The 21,928-nt window shown below is 55.1% G+C and overlaps 1 protein-coding gene across 5 annotated transcripts in view; it reads left to right on the forward strand.

Annotated features, from left to right (window-relative positions):
• The window catches only part of ERMARD (ER membrane associated RNA degradation), a 43,529-nt gene extending 22,976 nt beyond the window's left edge, over positions 1 to 20,553 (forward strand). For 2 of the 5 annotated variants that reach the window (XM_060617132.2, XM_060617133.2), the window contains 4 exons: positions 156 to 281; positions 609 to 827; positions 1,731 to 1,844; positions 3,280 to 3,468. In XM_060617132.2, the coding sequence (XP_060473115.2) occupies positions 156 to 281; positions 609 to 827; positions 1,731 to 1,844; positions 3,280 to 3,463 (643 nt within the window). In that variant the 3' untranslated portion in view covers positions 3,464 to 3,468. Of the gene's footprint in view, positions 1 to 155; positions 282 to 608; positions 828 to 1,730; positions 1,845 to 3,279; positions 3,555 to 18,826 lie in introns of those variants that run through there. The other 3 variants (XR_009605420.3, XM_078447595.2, XM_060617130.2) reach the window with 3 other exon arrangements.
• Positions 20,554 to 21,928: the final 1,375 nt, after the last annotated feature.

The following is a 21,928-nucleotide window of genomic DNA, read 5'->3' on the forward strand; positions in this document are numbered from 1 at the left end:
TACCACTGCCTCCACGGAGCCTGTTTTCTTTGATGTCTGGGGAAACTAGTCGCAGATGAAGTGCTTTGCTCAGTGAACCACTGAAATAATCATCGCGCACGGGCATGATTGGCATTTAACCGTCGTCCTGTATCTTTAAATATTCTGTCTTTCAGATTAGAAGGTCATTCTGAGACCGATGCCTGCAACTCTTTACTTACAGAAATCATGTCTGAGCTGTGTCACCACCTGCCTGAGGATCACCGTGTCGCTAGGGACTTGGACAGCCTTCCTGCTGAGAAGTAAGCGTCTGGGAGTTGTTGAATCGTGGTCCCAGGCTCCGCCGTTGTGTGTGTCTCCAACTGGGCGAGCTTGTGGCGGCATCAGATCCCACGGTGGTTGTGCCGCCAGGGGAGCGGGGAGATGAGCCTCGACGGGCTTGTGTGCGTGCGCTGTGCCTGACGAGCCGGCCCTGTGCCCCGTCCCCCTCAGTCCAGCATGTGTGTCGCCTGCCGTGTGTCATGTTGGCCTAGGCACAGTGCACGACTGGCCACGCTCTCCGGAAGCTGACCTTCCAGGGAGCCCGGGCGGCGCACGTGCCCCGTGAGAACTCGCGCTCTAATCCCCAGGTGGCCCCAGGTGATCCGTGAACTCTGCGGCACCCCCGTGCCAACTCTGTTCTGTCCCAGAACCGTTCTGGAAGTGCTCACTGTCCTCCGAAACATCACCGCACACTGTGCCCGCGTGTCCAGCCAGGTCGCCGCCTCCGCGGAGCTGAGACAGCGGCAGTGGGTGGAACGGAGGCTGCGCTCCCGGCAGAGACAGACGTATCTGCACATGCTGAGTAGGTGTGTGGCTCGCCGTCCCGGGTCCCTGTTGGGCAGGAGTTCTCTCGGGATGCGGTTCTGATGCTTTTTCAGAAAGTTCTGGCACATGTGATTTTAAACACTATTGCAATTTGGGCATATGAGAATATGGGTGTTACCAACCCGAAAGAATATTCGGATTTTAAATATTAACAGCAGGTCAACCTGGGTGCGTCTGCCTTCTGGTGTCTTCACCTGTGTGTATTTCAGGACGTGTTCCATCCTTAGGAAATTACAGTTTTGGACAGATTACTAGGGCTTTGGGTTGAGTGGCATCTGTGTCTCGAACACTTTTAACAGGTGTTCCCTGGCTGCTTCTGAAAGGTAACACGCAGTTTCACTCTTAGCAGCAGTCCGTAAGGTGGCTGTTATATGTACGTCCTTCCCCAAATGGTGTATTCGAGAAAGTGCTTTTCCAGCCTCATGGGCGAGATAGTATCTTACTTTGATTGTAGTATCTTTGAGTCCTGGAGACGTTGCCCACGTCTTCACGTTACAGCCATAGGCGTATTTCTTCTTGTGAGAGTCCTTTGCCAAACATCAGACTAGAAGTAAGATGCTGGCCGGTGGCACAGAGACCTGGGGCCGGTGGAAGCACGGGGTGTGGAGCCTGCCAGCAAGTCCTGCTCCTGGGCAGCTGGGCACCGTCCTGCTGAGGACCAGCCTCCTGAGAGGCTGCTCCTGAGGGGGGGCGGGGCGGGCAGGTGGCAGCAGCAAAGGGGTGGGGGGGGCACACGGGGAAACCGCCGCAGAGGCAGCCTCCTCTTGAGAAGTTTGCATTTCAGTTCCCTTGAAAAGAAAAAAGTATTGAAAAAGGGTTTGCATTCATGAAAGTGAAAAATACTTTCGTTTGTCAAATTTTAACTGTTTGTTGTCTGTTTTTAGTATTAAGCTTCTGTCTCCTGTGCTTTACCTGATTTTACTGCTGATTGCACTGGAATTGGTCAACATTCATGTGGTTCATGGAAAAAATACTTGCGAATATCAACAGTATCTAAAGTAAGTATGTCCTGCCTATGAGAAATGAAACTATGTCTTGGTAACTCTCAGCAATTTTCACTTCTATTGGTTATTTGCCTTGATACATTTTTTTTAAAACCCCACAGTCTTGGTTGGCTCTTCGCCGTTTTTCTCTGTGGACTTTGGTGCAAGTTTGTGAACCTTTCAAACTAACACCGTGTAGGCTCACTTCAGAAAATTTATGTGACGCACTTGTGAGTGCTTTCAGAATTCCTCACTCTGTGTAGCGACACCACCCAGGGACGGGTATTGCTGATAGTTTGGAGGTAACACGTACCTCGTGTTTACGACGGATATGAGGGGTGCCTGGGTGGCTCGGTTGAGCGTGTGACCGCGGCCCAGGTCATGATCTCACGGTTCGTGAGTTCGAGCCCCACATCGGGCGCTCTGCTGTCAGTGTGGAGCCTGCTTCGGATCCTCTGTTCTCCTCTCTGTCTGCCTCTCCTCTGCTTGTTCTGCCTCTCTGTCTTTTTCAGAATAAATAAATAAACTTAAAAAATTAAAAAAAAAATGATCATGAAAACATGACTGACGTTTTCTTAAAGAATCATGGAACCCAAGTGGGAACAAGGGCAGCAGACTTGCAGAATGTTAATGACTGGTGGCTTTAGCACTGCTGATGCTCTGGGCTGGGGGGTCCTCTGCGGTGGCTGTGTGGATACGCAGGGCGGGAGCGGCGCCCCGGGATAGCCATAAGTGGTGTAGACATCCCCAGATACAGTGTCCTCCCCAACTGAGAACCACTCTCTAGACGAAGCATCTGTGGATTTTTATTGCATTATTCTTTTAACTTCTAAGTTTGAAAATACTTGGAGTTAGACTCTGGAGAACATCTTAGACTACTTGGCAGACTGGAGAGAACTTGGAAAATACAAGCGTGACTGATTCCTCTCAGTCGGGAGGAGGGATGTGGACAGTTTGGTAAAAACGCATGTCAGCAGTGCTGCCAGAGCGGAAGGTGTGCAGCTATAGGGCTCGTCGCGAGGGCAGGCGCCGGGTGCACAGGAGCCCAGGACTGAGAGCAGCCCGCACGCGGGGCCCTGGGGCTCGCCTGTTCCCCGTTACGTGCATGTGTGTTTATCATGTGGCATTTAATCCATGTGGACTCTAACACCCTTTCTGGAACTCAGTTCTGTCTCCTAAAACCATTTCGCCGGAGCTGAGAGTAAGTTTGAAAAGGCCCCCGGGTGTGTAAAACTCGCGGGAGTCCAGCCCCCTCTCCAATCGGGAGGCGTCTCGGCATCTCCCTCTGACTCCTGTGCTCCCGTTTCCGTTCTGCATGTACTTCTCTCTCTCGAGTTTGCAGACAGAAATTAAGTCCAATAGTTTGAATCCCAAAAGGAAGAGAGTGCGTTTAAATCATTGGTGCATTTTATGATAGAATAAAGGAGTTCATTTCTTTTTATTAAAACAGGTTCTTAAAGTCGATCTTGCAGTACACGGAGAACCTGGTGGTTTACACCAGCCAAGAGAGGAACAAGTGGAATGAAGCGATCATTCTTACGCGTACAGCTCTGTTGAAAATTTGGACTTTCAGTGAGAAGAAACAGATGTTAATACATTTAGCCAGGAAATCCACAAGTAAAGGGGTTCTGTGAAAGCACTTACAGGTCAAGATGCTTTGGGCTACATCCAGAAACCCGGTCCACACAGGCTTTATTTACCTGCATGGAAATTGAAAATCCAAAGGTAGGGTGGTTTCCAGGGTCTGTTTGATCAGGGATCCAGTTCCGTTTCTCTGCGGTTTTCTGACTTGCTGTTCCTGAGTCGGTGTGAACCTCAGGCTGGGTCCCATCCCGAAACCAAGTGGCCATGGCAGTTTGGTGCCCCTCCCCCCCCGCCATGACACAGTGTCCAGGGGCAGGGGGTGCTTTTCACCCCATGTCACCCAGAGAACTCTTGAAAACTGTCACTGTGGCCAGGACCCTGCCACCGTCTGTACTCACTGGCCAAGCTGTGTAGGTGTCCAGTCCTGAGCAACCACCGGGACACAGAGAGCGAGCTTGGGCCAGTCTGGCCTCATCCCCGGAGCTGGGAGTGAGGTTGGACGATCCAGGTCCCATGGGAAGGGTCAGGAGGAACAGCTCCTGGGAGGTACGCCAGGCAGACGTGGGCGCCGGGCAGCACGTGGCTGGGAGAGCAGGAGCCCAGGCACGTGTCAGGGTAAGGAGAGTCCCGTGCAAGAGCGGGCAGAGCCGGAGGGGTGAGGGACAGGGTGCAGCCACCTCAGTCCAGCCCAGAGAGCCAAGGTCTGCGCTTCTCCAGGGCTCCCTGTGCCGCTGCAGCTGTCTGACCGTCTGTCTCAGGTGGCAGCCGCAAAGCCAGCAGCCGTCAGGGCCCCCGTGAGGCTGTCCGGACCCCAGGTCTGCATGTGCGCTAGGCCACGTACAGTGAACTGTGGCCTCCTCTCTGCTTTGCAAACCTGGCCGGCAGGTTCTAACCCACAGCCCTCCAAGGAAGGACATCCAGCACGTGCGTTTCTGGCTTCTTTGCTGTCGGAGAACAGTGTCGAGGGATGATGCTGTGGGACGACAGACATTCTGGCACATTCCGTCCATCCCTTTGCCAACTCAGTACCCGCCACACCTTTTTTAAACTAAACTCCTGGGTGAAGGCAGAGCACCGAGCTTCTGCCCCTGTGAAGCATCCTTGCTGTTTGCAAGTGTAGACCCCGAATCCCACAAGTCCCCGTTTCTGCTCCTGTGACGTGTTCTTTGGCAGGTGGTCACAACCTCCCTTGGCCAGATTCTAAGTGACGATTTGTAGGAGTAACCACTCTTAACCCTGCTGATGTTGGAGCTGGACCGGAAAAGGGCAGACAAGAGAACCCATATACTTACCAAACCTGCGAAGGAATAGGTGGGGCCTGTGCACCTGGTGATCTGCAGAAGTTGGTATTAAAAATCCCCTTTTCTCCAGCACATTCCGTGTTCCTCTGCCCTTAGCCACTTACCTGGTAGGGCGGCCCAGGCTGCTTTCCCGAAGGGTTTCTCTCAAGTCTTTCTGGTTTTGCCAACTAGTTTCCCACCGGCTCTGATCCCTGGACGTGGGAATACTCGGAGGTTCCCCAGATGACCCCTCGATTCCAGACACACTCGTCCCTGCTCCCCTGTCTGGCAGCACGCCTGTCCCTAAGCGAGTGAGGAGCAGTCGCCCACACCGTCACGGTCAACCCCTCTTGGCCTTTTTGTTTATTGACACGAGGCATCCGGGGGAGACGGGTGGCCTCTCAGCCTGCAGGCCAGTGGGGCACCCGTGTCCCTCTGTGGAAGCTTCTCAGGAACCTTCCAGCCAGCACAGTCCAGAATTACGAGACAGGCTAGTGGCTCAGGTACTGTAACGAGAGGAACCGTTCCCATCGCTCGTGCTTCCACCACCTGTGTGCTGGCAGTGAGACGCGCTGTAAGCTGAGTGGCAGTTCGGGGCGTGAGGCCCATCTGGGGGGACAGCAGCCCCACGAGGCACGGCTGCCAGCCAGTGTAGATGCGTCTATCCCCCGCCACGTCCTCCAGCTGGCCGCTTCGCAGTGCGCGGCAGGTGTGGTCCACGGGCCTCCTTGCTGGGCTTCTCGGAAGCAGTGCTGTCAGAACGACGGCAGTGAGGGAGGCTTTGTGAGCCCGCTGACCGAGAGCAGTCACGTCCAGGGACAGGCCATTGCGTCCCCGGGTGCCGGTGGTGGGCTCCCGTGTGGGGTACGGCCTCTGCCCACAGCTCTTCTCAGGAGGCCTAAGCACTTCCCTCTTCCGCGGTCCTTGTCCAGAGCTTAGACACCACTTGCCACCAATTTTCCAGTCTTACTCCGTCACGGACCGTCTAGCCAAGTGCTTTCTCGTTGCCTGTGTTCCTGTAGCTCCGTTCTCCTGGCTCCGCTGTGTCCAGGTAACTTGGACAACTGTGTGTGGTGCCTGTCCTGGTAGGGCCCCCTCCCAGGCACGCGCCCCTAGCGTTCTGGGACAGAACCGTGGTAGTTGTTCTGCAGATAACGCCTAAGGCCGCGCTTTGCCACGGGACACGTGGCGATCCTCCCTTAGGGTCACCCTTGAGGCTGTGATGCTACAACTTTCATCTTTAGTTGGTGTCGGTCGTCTTGTACAGAGATCAAGTAGGACCTTCTCGCATCGGGCGTCTGATCAGTGGAAACTCCGGGAGACCGTGGGTACCCGACGAAGGGCCGGTGTAGCAGGGTAGGTGCTCTGGGATCTGAACCATTTGCGTGTACAGCCTGTGCCCTCGGGACACGCTCAAGCCTGTGTGTGTGTGTGTGCGTGTGTGTGTGTGAGACTTCTGTCTAGTGGTGAAGTGCCCCAGCAGCTGCCCGGCCTAATGATACAAAGGGTCAGATACGCTCTGACCGGCTCCATGGCAAAGTGCAGTCTTAGTCTGTCTTGGGCTCCAGAAGAACTGCAGAATGATCACCGTGGTCCGTCCTGCTGTGGGATCCTGTCGGCACCACGGTCTGAGGGGGACAGCAGCTTTCACATCAACCTGTTGGGGAGCATTTTCTTATTCTGGACCTCCTGCGAAGCTGGCGGTTTTATAGGTTCATTTAATGTCAGAACAGCAAGGCCAAGTGTTACTCCCAGAACCCAAAAGAGGCTCCCTGCTAACTTGCTTCATTCCAGTGGCAGTGGGCATAAGACACAGAAACAGCTCTTCCCCTTGCAGGATATACTGGAACATTCCCTGATCCCTGGGTCCCTGGAACCTTCTGGACTGCGACCCCCTGCGTTCTTGTGGGTTTGTGCCCCACCCTTTGGCCTTCACGTCTTTCATCCAGACATCTGGGGTATCTCTCATTTCCTGGGTGCACACATCGTCCACGGGTGGACTGGCCCGCGGGACGGCCTCGGGCTCCAGCATGTGCTGAAGAACCGGGGAGGTGGCCCAGCCCGCACACGAGCCTGTGGAGGTGCGCTGTCTGGCCTGCTGCCGGTAGGTTTGGTAGCAGGCGGACAGGGAGGGGCCACGGCAGGCTGCAGGCCAGAGGCCGGGCCATATTGATCTGAAGAAGCCACATCCGGGGCAGCGTCTGCAGCTGAGCTGGCCGCTCAACCCGTGGCCGCTCACCGACATCTGGCTGCCTTCTCGTAGGCCAGACAGGCACAGGTCACATGGGGACTCACCTCAGAAATTCCCATCAAAGCAATATGGCTTTTGGTTTCACCATCTTGGAGGTAAGAGGCCATGCTGTAAGTTCCCTTTTCCACTAGACCTTGAGGGCCAGGGGACCCAGCCATCCCTCTGAGAAAGAGGTTCTGGGCCTGCGAACTGGCTCAGTCCTGGGAATTTGCTGGGTGTGTGTGTGGGGTTCTCTGTTGCATGACCGTAGTGGCATCTCCGTCCACCAGACCGAGGGTGACGTCAGGAACTGCCCACGTGTTCCTGCCCGTGGAGCCCCATGGTGAGCCGGCTGCCACCACAGGTCTCTGCGGGTCTGACCACCAGCTTAGTGCTGGGACCCCGCGGCCATGGCCGGAACCGCCGTGGCCAGAACCGCGCCCATGCACACTCTTATTTTTCAGTCCTTCCGGGACCTGGTGCTCTAGGTCCTTCCCGATAAAACTGAGTAATGCAGATTGTGGCAGTTCTTCTGTCGTCCTCGCCTGAAGGGGACAGCGCTGCGGACCTGCCCGGGGTGCCAGGGTCCCCTTGCCAGTGTGTTTTCTCAGTGTCTGGACGCTGCTTGTAGATGCTCTTGGCAATGTATTCCCCTCATTAACAACCAACAAAACTCAAATATTCCTGCCTCCCTGAGCTTTGGGGCCTCTTCCTCTGAAGTGTGTCAGGGAAGCTAGGTCAAGTGCGTGTGTTTGGTGCGGCCGTCGTGAAGTCTAGAACTCGGGGCCTTGTGCCTGGGTCAGTATTGTCTCTTTATCTCCCAGCACCTAGGTGTTACTGATCCCCGCGTGTGCTCCCCAGTACTCTGCCGATACAATCTGGAAAAATTCAACAGTTTTTTTTTTTGGGTGGAACTTGGTACTTTTCACTGTGCCTGCTGGGGTCGACGCACTTACCTGTGTGGGAGCAGGAAGAGGCAGAGGTGACGATCTGTGAGGGTTCCTGGCAGCAGCCTCAGGGGCGGCCAGCCTCAGGCACTGTGGGAGGACGTTCCTGCGGCCGGGGGCTCTCTGGAACTTGGGGTTGGAGGCCACCAGACCCTACCTTGTGCACCCACTACAACGGCTCTGTGTGTGATCCGTCCGGGCGCCTGCTCCCACGGCCCTGCGAGCTTCCCCAGCCTTGTGCTCTGCACACACGTGCGGGGGAACCCCCCTCTCCAACTGGAAGTGTCCTGGACGCCCACACGACCTCTCTTCCTCCCAGACTGGTACCTAGACCCTGGCCGTGTGTCTGTCCACTGCTCAGGTGTGAGGACCTGGGCAGACCACTCGGAGGACACGTTCCTGGGTGTTTTCTGGAAAGCAGGAGGAAGAGGTCAGTTTCTTAGCAGCAGAATGAGCCCCTGGACATCAGGTTCGTCCCCGCTCTTTGGGTTTGGCCAAGCGTATGGCCTTTGTTGTGCAGGCACAGAAATTTGGTTGTTGTCAGCACACCCAAGGCAGAGTCATCCTTCCCGTTAACCAAGTTCAAGTTCACAACACTAATACCAACAATGCCGATTTGTGGGTTTGCAGTTAGAAATGTTCACAAAACCAGATGGCTCAAGTTTGCACGAACACAGATTGTGTCCCTGTTGTGAGGGGCTAGTGGCACCAAAGTCTGTAAAATGAGCACGTTCCTCTCCGGGTGAGTCAGTGGCAGAAGTGATGTCAGAGCGAGAGCAAGTGGAGTGAGCGTTTGTTGAAATAGATGCTGTGCGTGGATGAAACGCGCATTCCCCCCGGGGCGGACTTGGGGTGCTCCACGAGGTGGCACTTGGGTTGGTTTGGGAAAACTGAGGCTTTCAGCAGATTCATGCGGACTGGAAATAAAAAGTGTGAAGGAAAGAAGACGCTGACACTGGGTCAAGGAGGGGTCGTGTGTGCTGGTGGCTGCCCCAGGTCTGCCCCCCCCCCTCCCCGTGCCCACCAAGCACCCCAGCACAGGGCTGGCTGTGGGGCCACCTTCTGTGGAAGCCCCCGCGGTCATACAGAGAAGGAAGCCGCTTCCACTTGAGTATCAGTCCTCAGTCTCCCCCAAAACAGCCCGTCATTGGGGTTCCTCATTGGCCGTGTCTGTCTGTCCTGGGGACCCCGACCCCCTGTTTCCCTAGTGCTCCTTACATCCCCATTTTCTCCCACTTGTTTGGGTTCTCACCTCCTCTATCTAGAGCTGTCCAAGGGGACTCAGTCTCTCTCACTTCATATTACCAAGAAATTAATTTTTCTCTGTTCTTACCTCCCATTAAGCTATTCCAAGGGGGAGTCTTACTTTTCTCAAACAAGATGTCCAACCAGATTGCTTTCCTAAACCCAAGAGTTCTCTACCCAGATGAATGGCCCAGCACTCAGGAGGCACAAAAAGGTGTGATAGGATTTTGCTCTAAATTGCAAGTTATTTTCCCCACTTTTATACCGATGACTCCCAACTATCTCAAGCCCTGACCTTAAGGCAACCTTCTGCCTCCTGGACCGCTTAGCACCAGCACCCACGACCGCGTTCCTTCATGTAGCCTCCTCCTCCCTGAGTCCTCCTTGAGTGTGCTCCGTCTTGACCAAAGACACCAGCAGGATCCCAGACATCAGTGCTAGAAACTTCAGGAGCATGTGCCTGCATTCACCTCACAATTTCCCCTCCATCCCACCACCTCTGGTACTGCCCATGCCTGTCCTTATCATCTGACGGCTTGCTCGAGACCCTGGCTTCTCTCACTTCTCCAGCCCATTCTCTGGGCCAGAGAACTATGTTCCTCAGCCACTGGTCAGGTCACGTTCTTCCTCTAAATAAACACCTTCTATGCAAAATATCTTGGTTCCTTTGCATGGTGTCCCAGGCTCTCCACGTTGCCACCACGTGTGGGAACGTATCTCCCAGATCACTTCCTTGTGCACGGGCATTTCCGCGAGTGAGAACAGGAGTTGGCACCATGGAAAGTAAGGAACAACTTCTTGTTCCTTCTTCTAATGTTCCATCACTGAGCCATGTGTCCCTTAGTGATTTCTTGTAGATATATTCTGTTAGTTAAGGAAGTTTTCTTTGGATATCTGCTTCTGGCAATGAGGGAAAGGAACTATTTTGGAAAACAGTTCCAGCTGAAAACCCCTGGGCACATACTCTGCATGGCAAAGCTGAGGGGCCAAAGAGTCCGTGTGGGACAAAATGGAGAGAGCGAGAATCCAGAGCCCTAAGAGAGTGTTGCTGATCTCGCTAAGAGGCTTGTGTGTGGAAGGCTGGGGGATCGGAGAGGAGGCTTCAGGCCACCCTGGTGGGGAGACGGGACCTCTGGGGAGCTGTGTCCTTAGCTCCTTCGTGGGTGACCTCTGACAAGGCTGTGTGACAAAGGACACACGGGGCTGGCCTCATGGCAGTGAGACCACGTGGTCACATGGGAGGGACCCTGTGCTCAAGAGGACTGACTGGGCTTGCTGCTCTGTGGTGTCATCTGACACTTCTTTATCTTTGAACTTGAATTTTGTAAGTGAAGTCTGGCAGACCGTGGGCTCAGTGTGAACAGAGGAGGTACCTGTCTGCCACCCCTTGCTGCCTCGTCCACGTAACAGTCTTCGTGATGCCGCGTGAACAAAATATGCCAGTGGACCCGTGATGTGCGGGGGTTCGGCGAGACTCAAAGTGGGCACAAGGTGGGTGTGTCACTGCTCCTCTGTGTCCCTGGAGGCAGGCCCACTGAGCTCCGTCGGACTGTGGAGCCTGAAGCCCCTCTCAGCTGTGGTCTGGGAGTGGACCCACCTGCCCAGGGACCCAACAGGAAGCATACCTGTGTGTGCCCCTAGAGGCGATCCCGCAGACCTCAGTCCTGGCCGTGGGCCCGGATTAGCCCTGCCGCTTGGCTCCAGCCCGTCTCAGCTGCTATCTGGGGCCAGTCCTGCCGGCCCAGGGACTGCGTGGAAACCACACTGGTCTGCACACCTGGTAACAGGCCGCCATCAGCAGACCCGACTGCAGATTCCGAAGTAGGTCCTTGTCCCAAAGTGCTGAAAGTAAAAACCGTGAACCAAGAATGCTCTGCTTGGAAATGAAGAATAAGTAAGGATCTACCCAGACAGACGAAAGCTGAAGGGGTCCATTATCACTGGCCCTACCTTACAAGAAATACTGAAGGGAGTTCTTCGACTGGAAACTGTGGTAAAGCCACAACTTCCAAAACTCAGTGGTAGCGGTAAATACGTAGTGAATTCAGATTCCTGTAATAGGTAACATTGGGGCATAAATCACGTAGCTTTGGTATAAAAGTTAAAAGGCAAAATAATAAAAATAGCTACAATAATTTGTTAATGGACACACGATTTACAAGATGTCAAATGTGACATCAGTAGCATCAGATGGGGATGAAAGTGTAGAGCTTGTGTATGATTGAATGAGGTTATTATCAGCTTGAAAGACTTATAACTATCAGCCACTTTAGGTAAGTCTTAGGGTTACCACAAAGAAATCCTCTCTAGTAGACACACAAAAGTTACAGAAAAAGGAATCAAAATAGGCTACCACAAAAAAGCCCAACAAGTCACAAAGGAAGACTGTGAGGAAGGAAGAAAGGAGTGAAAGTAGTGCAGAACCATCAGAAAACAATGAACAAAATGGCAATAGTGAGTCCTCACCTACCATTAGTTACTTTTAACGGAAGTGGGTTAAATTTTCTAACCAAAAGACACAGAATGGCCGACTGGATAAAAAAAGCAGACACCAAGATCCAACAATCTGTTGCCTACAAGAGACTCGCATTAGCTTTAAGGACACACACAGGCTGAAATGAGGGAATGGAGTGAGGTTTTCCTGCACGTGGAACCAGAGCAGGGCCGGGGTGGCTGGACTCATCAGACAAGATAGACTTTCAGATAAAATCTGTCACAAGGGTCAGAGAAGGTCATCACATAGTGATAAAGGGGGCGATTCATCAAGAGGGTTTGATCATTGTGAATACATACGCACCCAACGCTGGAACGTCTAAATACATAAAGCAAATATTAAGAGAACGAAAGGAAGAAAATCAATACAATGGTGTCAGGAGACTTTAGTGCCACTTCAACAGTGGGTACATCATCCAGACAGAAAATCAATAAGGAAACTGAGTAACAGACCAAATCGACCTAACGGAACATTTCGTCCAACAACAGCAGAACGCACATCCTTGTCGAGTGTCCATGTGGCGCTCTCCAGCAGAGCACATACGGGCATCAGAGCAAGTGTCAACACATTTAAGAAGAGTGAGATCACATCAAGTACCTTTTCCAATCGGAATGTTGTGAAACTAAAAATCAACAACAGGAGGGAAACTGGAAAACTAAAAATATCTGTGGAAATTGATACACTCCTGAACCATCGATAAAGAAGACCTCAAAAAGGGAATCAAAAAGTTGTCTCAAAATCTTGAGACAAACTAAGACAGAAACACATCATACCCCAACTTGCAAAAGCAGTTCCAAAGGGAAGTTTATAGTGATAAATGCCTACATTCTGAAACAAGGTCTCCCAGAAACAACCTCACTTTACATCCCAAGGAACAAGATAAGAACAAGTACAGACTAAATCTAAACTTAGCAGAATGAAGGATAAATCAGATAAATGGAGACTGAGATGACATAGAAACAATGAAATTAAAAGTGGGTTTGTTTTTTTTTTTTGAAAATCTAAACAAAATTGACAAAACTTTAGCTAGACTTACCAAGGAAGGAGGGAGGACCCAAATAAATCCTGAATGGAAGAGGAGACATTACAGCTGCTACCACTGAACTGCAGGGGGTCGTAGGAGACTGCTGTGAACAAATTGGATGACCTTGAAGAAACGGAAGGGCTCCTGGAAAGGCACAGCCTGCATAAGCGGATCAAGGCAGGCACGTTTCCTGTGACGGGCTGGGCAGGGGAGGGCGCTGACGGCTCTGGGAGCCACGCTTGCAGTCTGAACCAGCATTTGCTTCAAATACGAAGAGAGAGAAAGGAAAAAAAACTAGTGTTTGTAGAGACACAAACGAGGAAGCTAGAATAGCCTTCTTCATTCCTGCGGCTCCAGGAGGCCGGGGGCCGCCACCACCCTCACCAAGACCTCCGTGTCTTCATCCCCAGAGCCCGCAAGCAGGGCACCTTCTGCGGTGAGAGGGAGCGTGTGGACGTGATTGAGTCCCAGGCCTTGGCACGGGGAGCATCAGGCAGGGTTCTCCAGAGAAACGGGACCAACAGAACCCTGTGTGGGTCTGGCCTCTGGTGAGAAATTGGAGATGGACTCACTGGGTTCGGAGGCTGGCAAGGCTGGAGTCTGCAGGGCAGGCTGGACGCCGGGGCAAGACCTCGTGTTCCAGCCACGGGGAGAAGGCTCTCCCCTGTGCGGAAGCTCTGTCGCAGCTGTTCAGGCCTTTAGCTGGTGGCCGGGGCGCCCACACACTGTGGAGGGCCATCTGCTTACCGAGAGCCACTGGCTGTAGGTGTCGATCGCGTCTTCGACACGAAGACCTCGTCTTAACCTAATCACCTTGTTAAAAGCCCTACTTCCGCATGCAGGCACGTTCCGAGGTCTGGGAGTTCAGACTTCCACATACGCATTTTGGGGACGCGACCCAGCCCCTGACGGAAACCGCGGAGGAAAGAACAGCTTTCCGGCGGAGCACCTGGAGTTTCATTTTATGCCGGGCCTCAAGAGTGACGCAGCCAGCCCCGGACACTCAGCTCGCGTGGTCTGAGCTCGGTGGTGGGACAAGTGTCTCCCCTTGGGAATATGCAGCGAAAAGCCAGCCTCCGTGAGGATGTCCTCCACGAGGTCCCGGGAGCCCTGAGACCCAGTGCGTGCCTCCTGTATGGAGTAGTGTGGGGACTTTGGGGGCAGGTGATGGGCGGGGTGGCCGGGGCTGTCTCCCTGCCTCCGGGAGGCCCTGCTGACCCTCTGGTGCACACTCACCTACACCGAGGCGCCACTGCCTTCCTGCAGACTCAGCCGCGGGATGTCACCTGTCTCTGTGCTGGTCCCATCCCGGCCGAAGTCACGCAGAGCTCACCAGCAATGGGCAGACGCCCTCTCGCTTTGACTTGCTGAAGGATGCCGCCACGCGGCCAGCTTGCCAGCCGGAGTCCCCGTCCTCACGTGGACTTCTGCCCTGCAGCGGGGGACTTGACCCACGGAACGTACCCAATACCCTAGGCGTGGCTCGCCTTCCCCAGCTGCTGTGTCAGGTCAACGGGTCCTCTGCCTCAGGTCAGAGGTGAGCAGTGACTTGGGGTCGGCCCGAGGAATACCCTTTGGGCTGTGACTTGGAGTGGCTCGTGGCCTGTGCACAGAGAGGCCTGTCTGTCCCTTGGGCTGACTGCAGGCCCCCCCCCCCCCCCCCCCCCCCCCCGCCGCCACGTGGTAACCGCAGGGGCATCCTCTCCTTCCCCACCTTGGCTCACGGCAGAAACGTCCTCTCTCCTCCCTCCTCCCCCCCCTCACGGGGTGCCCCCACCTCGGCTCATCGTCTCCCCCCCGCCGCATGGGGATGTCCCCGCCGTTCAAGACAGCCCCCCTGGCTCAGGGCAGAGGCACCCCATCCCCCCCGTATCACGGCAGGGGCGTCTCCCCACCACTGCTCACGGGATGCCTGCACAGTTCAGGACAGGGCAGCCCCCCCCCCCCCCCCCCGCCCCCAACCGGCCCCGCCACTGCTTCAGGGCAGGGGCATCCCCTCCCCCCTCCCGCCCCAGCTCAGAGCAGGCGGCCCCCTCCCCCGACTGCTCACAGTGTGCTCCCCGCTCCAGGCTCAGGGCAGGGGCCCTGGTGCCCAAGATCCTATCCAGAGGGAGCTGTCTGCGCAAACATGGTTGGTCACGTCTTGGTGACATTTGTTTTGCGTTTTAGAGATTTGATTGGGAAGCCACTCCTAGGAACAAACTTGGGGTTTCCCAGAGCAGCGTGCGGACGCCATAGTGACACAGGGCGTGTGCATTTTCTCCAGGACACGCGTGGTGGCGCCGTTTAGCAAAGGAACTTCGCACTGACACCTCCTTGCTGTAGCTGATGGTGGCCACCCTGGAGGTGAGCCTCTGTGACCTTGGGTCAGGTGACACGTGTCCCCTCGCCCCCAGGACTGCTCACACATGGGGGGGCAGGGGGATGTGTGCCTCTGTCACTGCTCACACACGGGGGGACGTGTCCCCCTGTCACTGCTCACACATCGGATGTGTCCCTCTGTCACTGCTCACACACGGGGGACGTGTCCGTCACTGCTCACACATGGGGGTAACGTGTGCCTCTGTTACTGCTCACACCCAGGGGGATGTGTCCCCCTGTCACTGCTCACACATGGGGGAACGTGTCCCTCTGTCACTGCTCACACACAGGGGGACGTGTGCCTCTGTCACTGCTCACACACGGGGGGGACACATCCCCCCATCACTGCTCACACATCGGATGTGTCCGTCTGTCACTGCTCACACACGGGGGGACGTGTGCCTCTGTTACTGCTCACACCCGGGGGGATGTGTCCCCCGTCACTGCTCACACATGGGGGAACGTGTCCCTCTGTCACTGCTCACACACAGGGGGACGTGTGCCTCTGTCACTGCTCACACACGGGGGGACGTGTCCCCCCGTCACTGCTCACACATCGGATGTGTCCCTCTGTCACTGCTCACACACGGGGGTGTGTGTCCCCTGTCACTGCTCACACACGGGGGGACGTGTGCCTCTGTCACTGCTCACACCCAGGGGGACGTGTCCCCCCGTCACTGCTCACACATCGGATGTGTCTGTCCCTCTGTCACTGCTCACACACAGGGGACACGTCCCTCTGTCACTGCTCACACACGGGGGGACGTGTGCCTCTGTCCCCAGCACTGCTCACACACGGGGGGAAGGGGTCATGCCAGCCACCAGGCCGGAATGGGGGACAGGGCCCGCAGGACCCACGCCTGGTCAGTGCGGGGCTCACCATGGGTTCACTGACTGACTCGTCCACTTACGAGGGGCGAGGACGGGAGCGCGGCCCTTCCCGCGTGGGAGAGCAGGGCGGTGGTCCAGAGGGACTGCGGGCGCCGTCTGGGGCAGGGGGAGCTCTTTGTTTGAGGGCGGGCTGGATTTCCCGCGGGGGAGGGCGTGCGGGTGTGGGTGTGCCGTGGGGAGTGTCTTCCGACAACTGGTTATTGTCAGTGTAGACACCAGTTCCCACCTGGCTGTTACCGCAAGCTGCCCACGCGGCTGCCACGGCTCCGGCCGTCTGAGCGGCTGTGGCCTGCGGGCTGCTTTCTAGAAGACCCGGACCAGCCTCCTCCCGCCGGGTGCCCTGGGGTCGTGGGAAGGGGCAACACGAACGACTTCGGGAGGATTTACGGAGGATCTAAGATCAGATCTTAAGTTCATCCACGCAAGTCCCTGCGTGAAGGCAGGAAGCTCTTCTGACACATCATTTAGTTGCCTTAAAGGAAGAGCGTTTAACGTTAGCTTCAACATCCAGTCATAAACTCAGTTTGTGAAGCCCACAGGCACAGCCCATCATCGTAGATATTAACTACCGCCCAGCCGAGCGAGCCCGATCGCTTCCACACACAGTGCGTGGCCATCATTAACGGCTCACGTCTGTGCGGAGCCCCGAGCCAGATGGTGTTATTAACTCCAGTTCAGAGCGAGGCAACTAAGGCTCAGAGAGCGTGTGAGGGAAAGGAGAACGGTAGCTGGCCCTTTCCAGGTGGCCCCTCCTGTCAGGGAGGCCGCCCTGGGCCACGTCCCCCCCCCCCCCCGCCCACAGCACATCCAAGCGGGTGGCTGTGTGCCCCTCCTGTGGCTCCCTGCAAACGGCCTCTGGATCCCTCCATGGGACCTTTGCAGATGGTCATCCTGATGCACATCGTCCAGAAACATCCCCACAGCAACCCTGAGGGGGTGAGGACGGGAGGGTCTGAGAGGTGAGAGCAGGGTCTGAGAGGTGAGGAGGGGAGGGTCTGAGAGGGAGGAAGGTCTGAGGGGTGAGGAGGGGAGGGTCTGAGAGGGAGGAGGGTCTGAGAGGTGAGGAGGGGAGAGTCTCAGAGGTGAGGAGGGGAGGGTCTGAGAGGTGAGGAGGGTCTGACAGGTGAGGAGGGGAGGGTCTGAGAGGTGAGGAGGGTCTGAGAGGTGAGGAGGGGAGGGTCTGAGAGGTGGAGGGTCAGAGGTGAGGAGGGGAGGGTCTGAGAGGGAGGAAGTTCTGAGGGGTGAGGAGGGGAGGGTCTGAGAGGTAAGGATGGTCAGAGGTGAGGAGGGGAGGGTCTGAGAGGGAGGAGAGTCTGAGAGGTGAGGAGGGGAGCGTCTGAGAGGGAAGAGGGTCTCAGAGGGGAGGAGGGGAGGGTCTGAGAGGGAGGAGGGTCTCAGGGGAGGAGGGGAGGGTCTGAGAGGGAGGAGGGTCTCAGAGGGGAGGAGGGGAGGGTCTGAGAGGGAGGAGGGTCTCAGAGGGGAGGAGGGGAGGGTCTGAGAGGGAAGAGGGTCTCAGAGGGGAGGAGGGGAGGGTCTGAGAGGTGAGGAGGGGAGGGTCTCAGAGGGAGGAGGGTCTCAGAGGTGAGGACGGGAGGGTCTGAGAGGTGAGGCCCTACAGGCAGAAGGCCGACTCTGCTCCAGCCCGCCAGCCCCAGGCCCGGAGCTGTCCTCCCGCCCTCACTGACCCCCTTGGGAGACCTAAGGTGGCTGAGAAATCTCGGCCTCCCCTTGGTGTGGGCGTGTCCTGGGGTCGGTGGCCTCGAGGACCTGGGTTCCTGCTTCTCGGTTCTTTCTGGGGACTGGGTTGGATTGGATTCCGGGTTCTTTCTTTCCCTTCCCTTTGGCAGCCGATTATTCAGATTCTGTGGCTTGGATGCAAGTTACATAAAAATAGACGCAGTCGGTCACTGTGGGCGAGACGTGCTGCGGGGAGGCTCAAGGACCCTCCGGCATTTGAGATGTGACCCCCGGCCTAGCGCAGAGGGGGGCCGAGGGCAGCGGGAGAGAGGTCGCGGTGGTGGAGGGCCGGGGACGGAGAGCGGTGCCGTGCTGTGGGCGCCCGGAGGCCCAGCTCGTCGTCCTCAGTCTGTCCGGGCAGCAGGGAGGCGCGGGCGGAGATCGGGGCCACCAGGGCCATCTTGGCTTCCTCTTCTCTGTTCGTGGAGCCAACTGTGAGTGGGTCTCGGGGTCGTAGCCTCGTCTGCTTGGACGTGGGGTCTGTGGTGTGAGGAGGGAGAGGAGGACAGGACGCTGGCGAGAACCAGAAAAGCGGACCGAAAGCAGGAGAAGGACCTAGCTGGGGCGGGAGGGAGTCGGGGGAAGAGAGCGATGCCCCGGAGATGTGACCGGGGGTGAGGCCCGGGAAGCCTCGTGGCTTTGGCGCCTGGGTGGCCGTGTGAGCAGCCTGGGGGACCCGGCGGTGGCGGAGGGTGAGCGGAGGGAGCACGCGTGGCCCCGTGGGGCTCGGCCAGGAGGCCGGGTGCTGAGGAGGGCGGGTCGGGGCCAGGAGAGCGGGGGGCGGCCCTGGGCCTCGGGAAAGTGTCAGCCTGCCCTGAGCGGGCACGGGCGGGCACAGCGGAGGACAGCAGTGGGGAGGATGTGGCTGAGCCCGGCAGGAAGCAGGGATTTGAGGATCGGTCCGTGAGACCGTTAAATTACAGAACCGGAGAGTGGCTTCCGAGGCGGAGAAGGGGTCTGAGTGGGGCTGGCAGCTGGGGTGAGGGGAGGCGTGCGGTTAGGGAGGCACACCAGGTCCGGCCCAGCCCTGCGTTCACACCTCTGGGAGGAGGGAGGAGCGGGCAGCTCCAGGCTCCTGTTCTCTCCCAGGGAGGCGGGTAGCGGGTCAGCCCCGAGTACCTTGTAACGCCCGCCGAGTGTGGCCTGGGAACGGGCAGGCACCTGATGAGTCAGCAGGGGGCCCATTTGCCTTGTGTTTGCACAGATCAGGAACACACAACAAGAAGGTGTGATGGCTGCAGACGCCCCACAGGGACCCAGGAGGTGCGACATCCAGCCGGCAGACAAATGGTGGGGACGCGTCCAGATGGCGTCGGAACGTCCAGCCGCGCCCCTGCGTCCCTCCCCGCCCGTGGTTCTGCACACACGTCTTGCTGCCGAGGGCCCCCGTGTGCCAGGTTCTGCTTGGCACGAATCCCGATGGCGTTCCCCCTGCCTTCTGCCTGTGCCTAATGAGCAATCCCGAGACACCCCGCGGCTGAGAGCCCCAGACCGCGAGCCCAGCACCTCGGAGAAATGCTGTCCTCCAGCGGCTCAGCTAGTCCTGGGGCGCTCCTGCCCGATCTCATGGTTTCTGCCACGTCGCCCAGATCTCCCCCCACCATCACCTCTTCCAGAACATGCGGTGGCTCGGCCACGGGACTCCTTTGCTGTGGCCTCCAGAACCTCACGTGGCAGAGCCAGCGGGCGCAGGAGCAGAGACAGGGCCGGTGGCCGTCAGCCCAGGGCCCGGCCGAGCACACCTCACAAGAAAGGACAGGGGTCCGCGGGGCCTGCCCAGGGTAGAGGTGACTGAGACAGAAACAGAGCCCAAGGGGTGTGACTGTGGGGACACTGACCCCTCTAGACGCCACCTGCCTTTATATCCACGGTCGTCATCAACCTCGAGATCACCCAGCGAGGCGGCGGCCGCTCTTCACGGGGATCGGTACCTACCCAAGTCACAGAGCGACCGAGCGGGCCAGGGGCCGAGCCCGGGCCAAGAGACAAGGTGGGCAGGCTGGGTGGTCAGCAGGGCCCCTGAACTGGGCCGAGGCCTGCAGGTCAACAAGAGGGTAGAGGAACTCGAATGCCAGGGGGCACAGGCTGTGCGTGGGCAGGCCACTGGGCTGTGGCCTTGTCAGCAACGTGGGATTTGGAGCCTCAGGCTCCACGGGAACGTCACAAATTTCCAGACTCCCCTGCATCTGATCGATGGTTCCCATCTTTTCCCTGGCCGGCCACTGACTAGTTCCAGGAAAGGACTGGCAGTCTGCAGATGTCTGGGGTGAAACAGTGCCGCTGGGACACAGGACAGAGAGGAACAGTGGCAGGAGAGAGACGGTGACCCCCCACTGAAGTCTGCAGAGTCCCAACCCTTCCCGGGGCTGGAGGGTCGATTTCCTCAGACGCCGGGTTTCGACACGCCCAGGGGTCTTCTCTCTGACTATACATCCCAGTGAACCACGTGGCTGTGATTCCAGTAATCGGAAATGCCTGACTCCACCTGTCCCACGCAGAAGCTGGCCTGTGGTGCTGTGGGGACTGGTGACAGAGTTGTTCTAGTTCTGCAGGATGTGACCAAACACAGTTCCAGGGAGCTAGCTGATCAAGGGGTTTTGCAGAGTCCATATTTCGTAGAGACAAAAAGAGAAAACAGAAAATCATATTGTAAGAAAAGATATTAGTGTTGACTGAACTTGTGAGTAAACACAAACCATATAATATTTAAGTTAAATTTTTTGTTGTCTATCATGCTAAAATAATTGGTCCGTGAGGTCAGTGGCAGTCTGTCCAGTTGGGAAATAGTAATATACATTATGTGAAGCTCAAACATAAAAGTGTTCTTTAAATAAAAAAGATAAGTTTACCCCCTAAAATCTATTTGTTAAATTTAAATTTTTGAATGGGTAATAATTCACATGGTTTAGAAATAAAAAACATGAAAACGTATTCAGTGTAATGTCTGCTTTTCATCTCTGTCCCCCTCTGCCCAGTTTCTCTACATTCTTCTGTGTAAAACATTCTTTCTTATTGGGGCGCCTGGGTCGCTCAGTCGGTTAAGTGTCCGTCTTGATTTCCCCCCAGGTCACGGTCTCTCAGTTTGTTAGATTGAGCCCTGCGTTGGGCTCTGCACTGACTGCTCAGAGCTTGCTTGGGAATCTCTTTCTCCCTCTCTCTCTGCGCCTCCCCTGCTCTCTCTGTCTCAACATAAACAAAAACTTAAAAAAGTCTTTCTTATTGATTTCTTGGACTGGAGCTCTTTATATGTTGAGGATATGAGTTGTGATTATTATGTACACCTAGTTTCCTAATGCATGTGCAAACAAGGATGAATATGTGTGCTCACTTCCACTCTCCCTGTGCTTTTTTATACAAGCAGTAGCATACTTACTGTTCTACACTTTGCTTCTTTGCTTAACAGTATATGTTGGAGCATCTGCCATATTAGTACATGGAGAACTTCTCCATTTTTAAAAGCCGCATGGTATTCCATTGTGTGGATGTTTCCTGTTGGTGTATACTTAAGTTGTTGCAAATCTTTTGTTAAATAATGCTGGACTAAAAGCCTTGGATATATGTCATTTTGCACAGATCGTTAGAATCAATTCCTACTAGAAAAATAACTCAAAGGATATATGACTTCTTTGAAATTTTATAGCTGTTTCCAAACTATTGTCCATATGGTTTATAAAATTTACCCTCTTAATGTATGAAAGCACCCTACTTCCACAGTCTAAGTAACTGAGTATTTTGCCAACTGAATAGGTTTTCTATTATTCATAAGGTTGAGCATCTTCCTGTGTTTTCACTGGACTGTTTAGTTAAAGTAATTTCCCATTTATCTGTTGGGTTGCTAATCTTTGTCTTTCATATTGGTTTCTAGGAGCTCTTTATATATTAAGGATATAGATTGTGATAGGAGATGACATATATATTTTTTTGTCCATCTTGACTTCCAATGGCAAGTTTTTCATGCAGAAGTTTTGTTTTTATGTGGTTGAATTTATAAATCCTTCTTTTACTGCATTTGGCTTTTTGGCTTAAATTAGCAGAGTCTTCCCTTGACTGCAAAGTGATAAAGATAGTTGTCATAATTTCTATTATTACTTTTATGATTTTATTTTTAACATTTAAGTATTTGATGTTTTTGGAATTTGATGTGTAATATGAGATATGGGGGTGGCTTTTATCTTTTATTTATTTGCTGGATAGCGACTCAGTTGTCCCTAATGCCATTTATCAGTCATGTTTTTCAACACTAATCTGAAATGTCATGTGTGCTTTATGCTAATTTCTCACGTAGTTTTGTATTTACCTATACTTC

The sequence above is a fragment of the Panthera onca genome, chromosome B2 (assembly GCF_046562875.1).
Source record: "Panthera onca isolate mPanOnc1 chromosome B2, mPanOnc1 haplotype 2, whole genome shotgun sequence".
NCBI lineage: Eukaryota > Metazoa > Chordata > Mammalia > Carnivora > Felidae > Panthera > Panthera onca.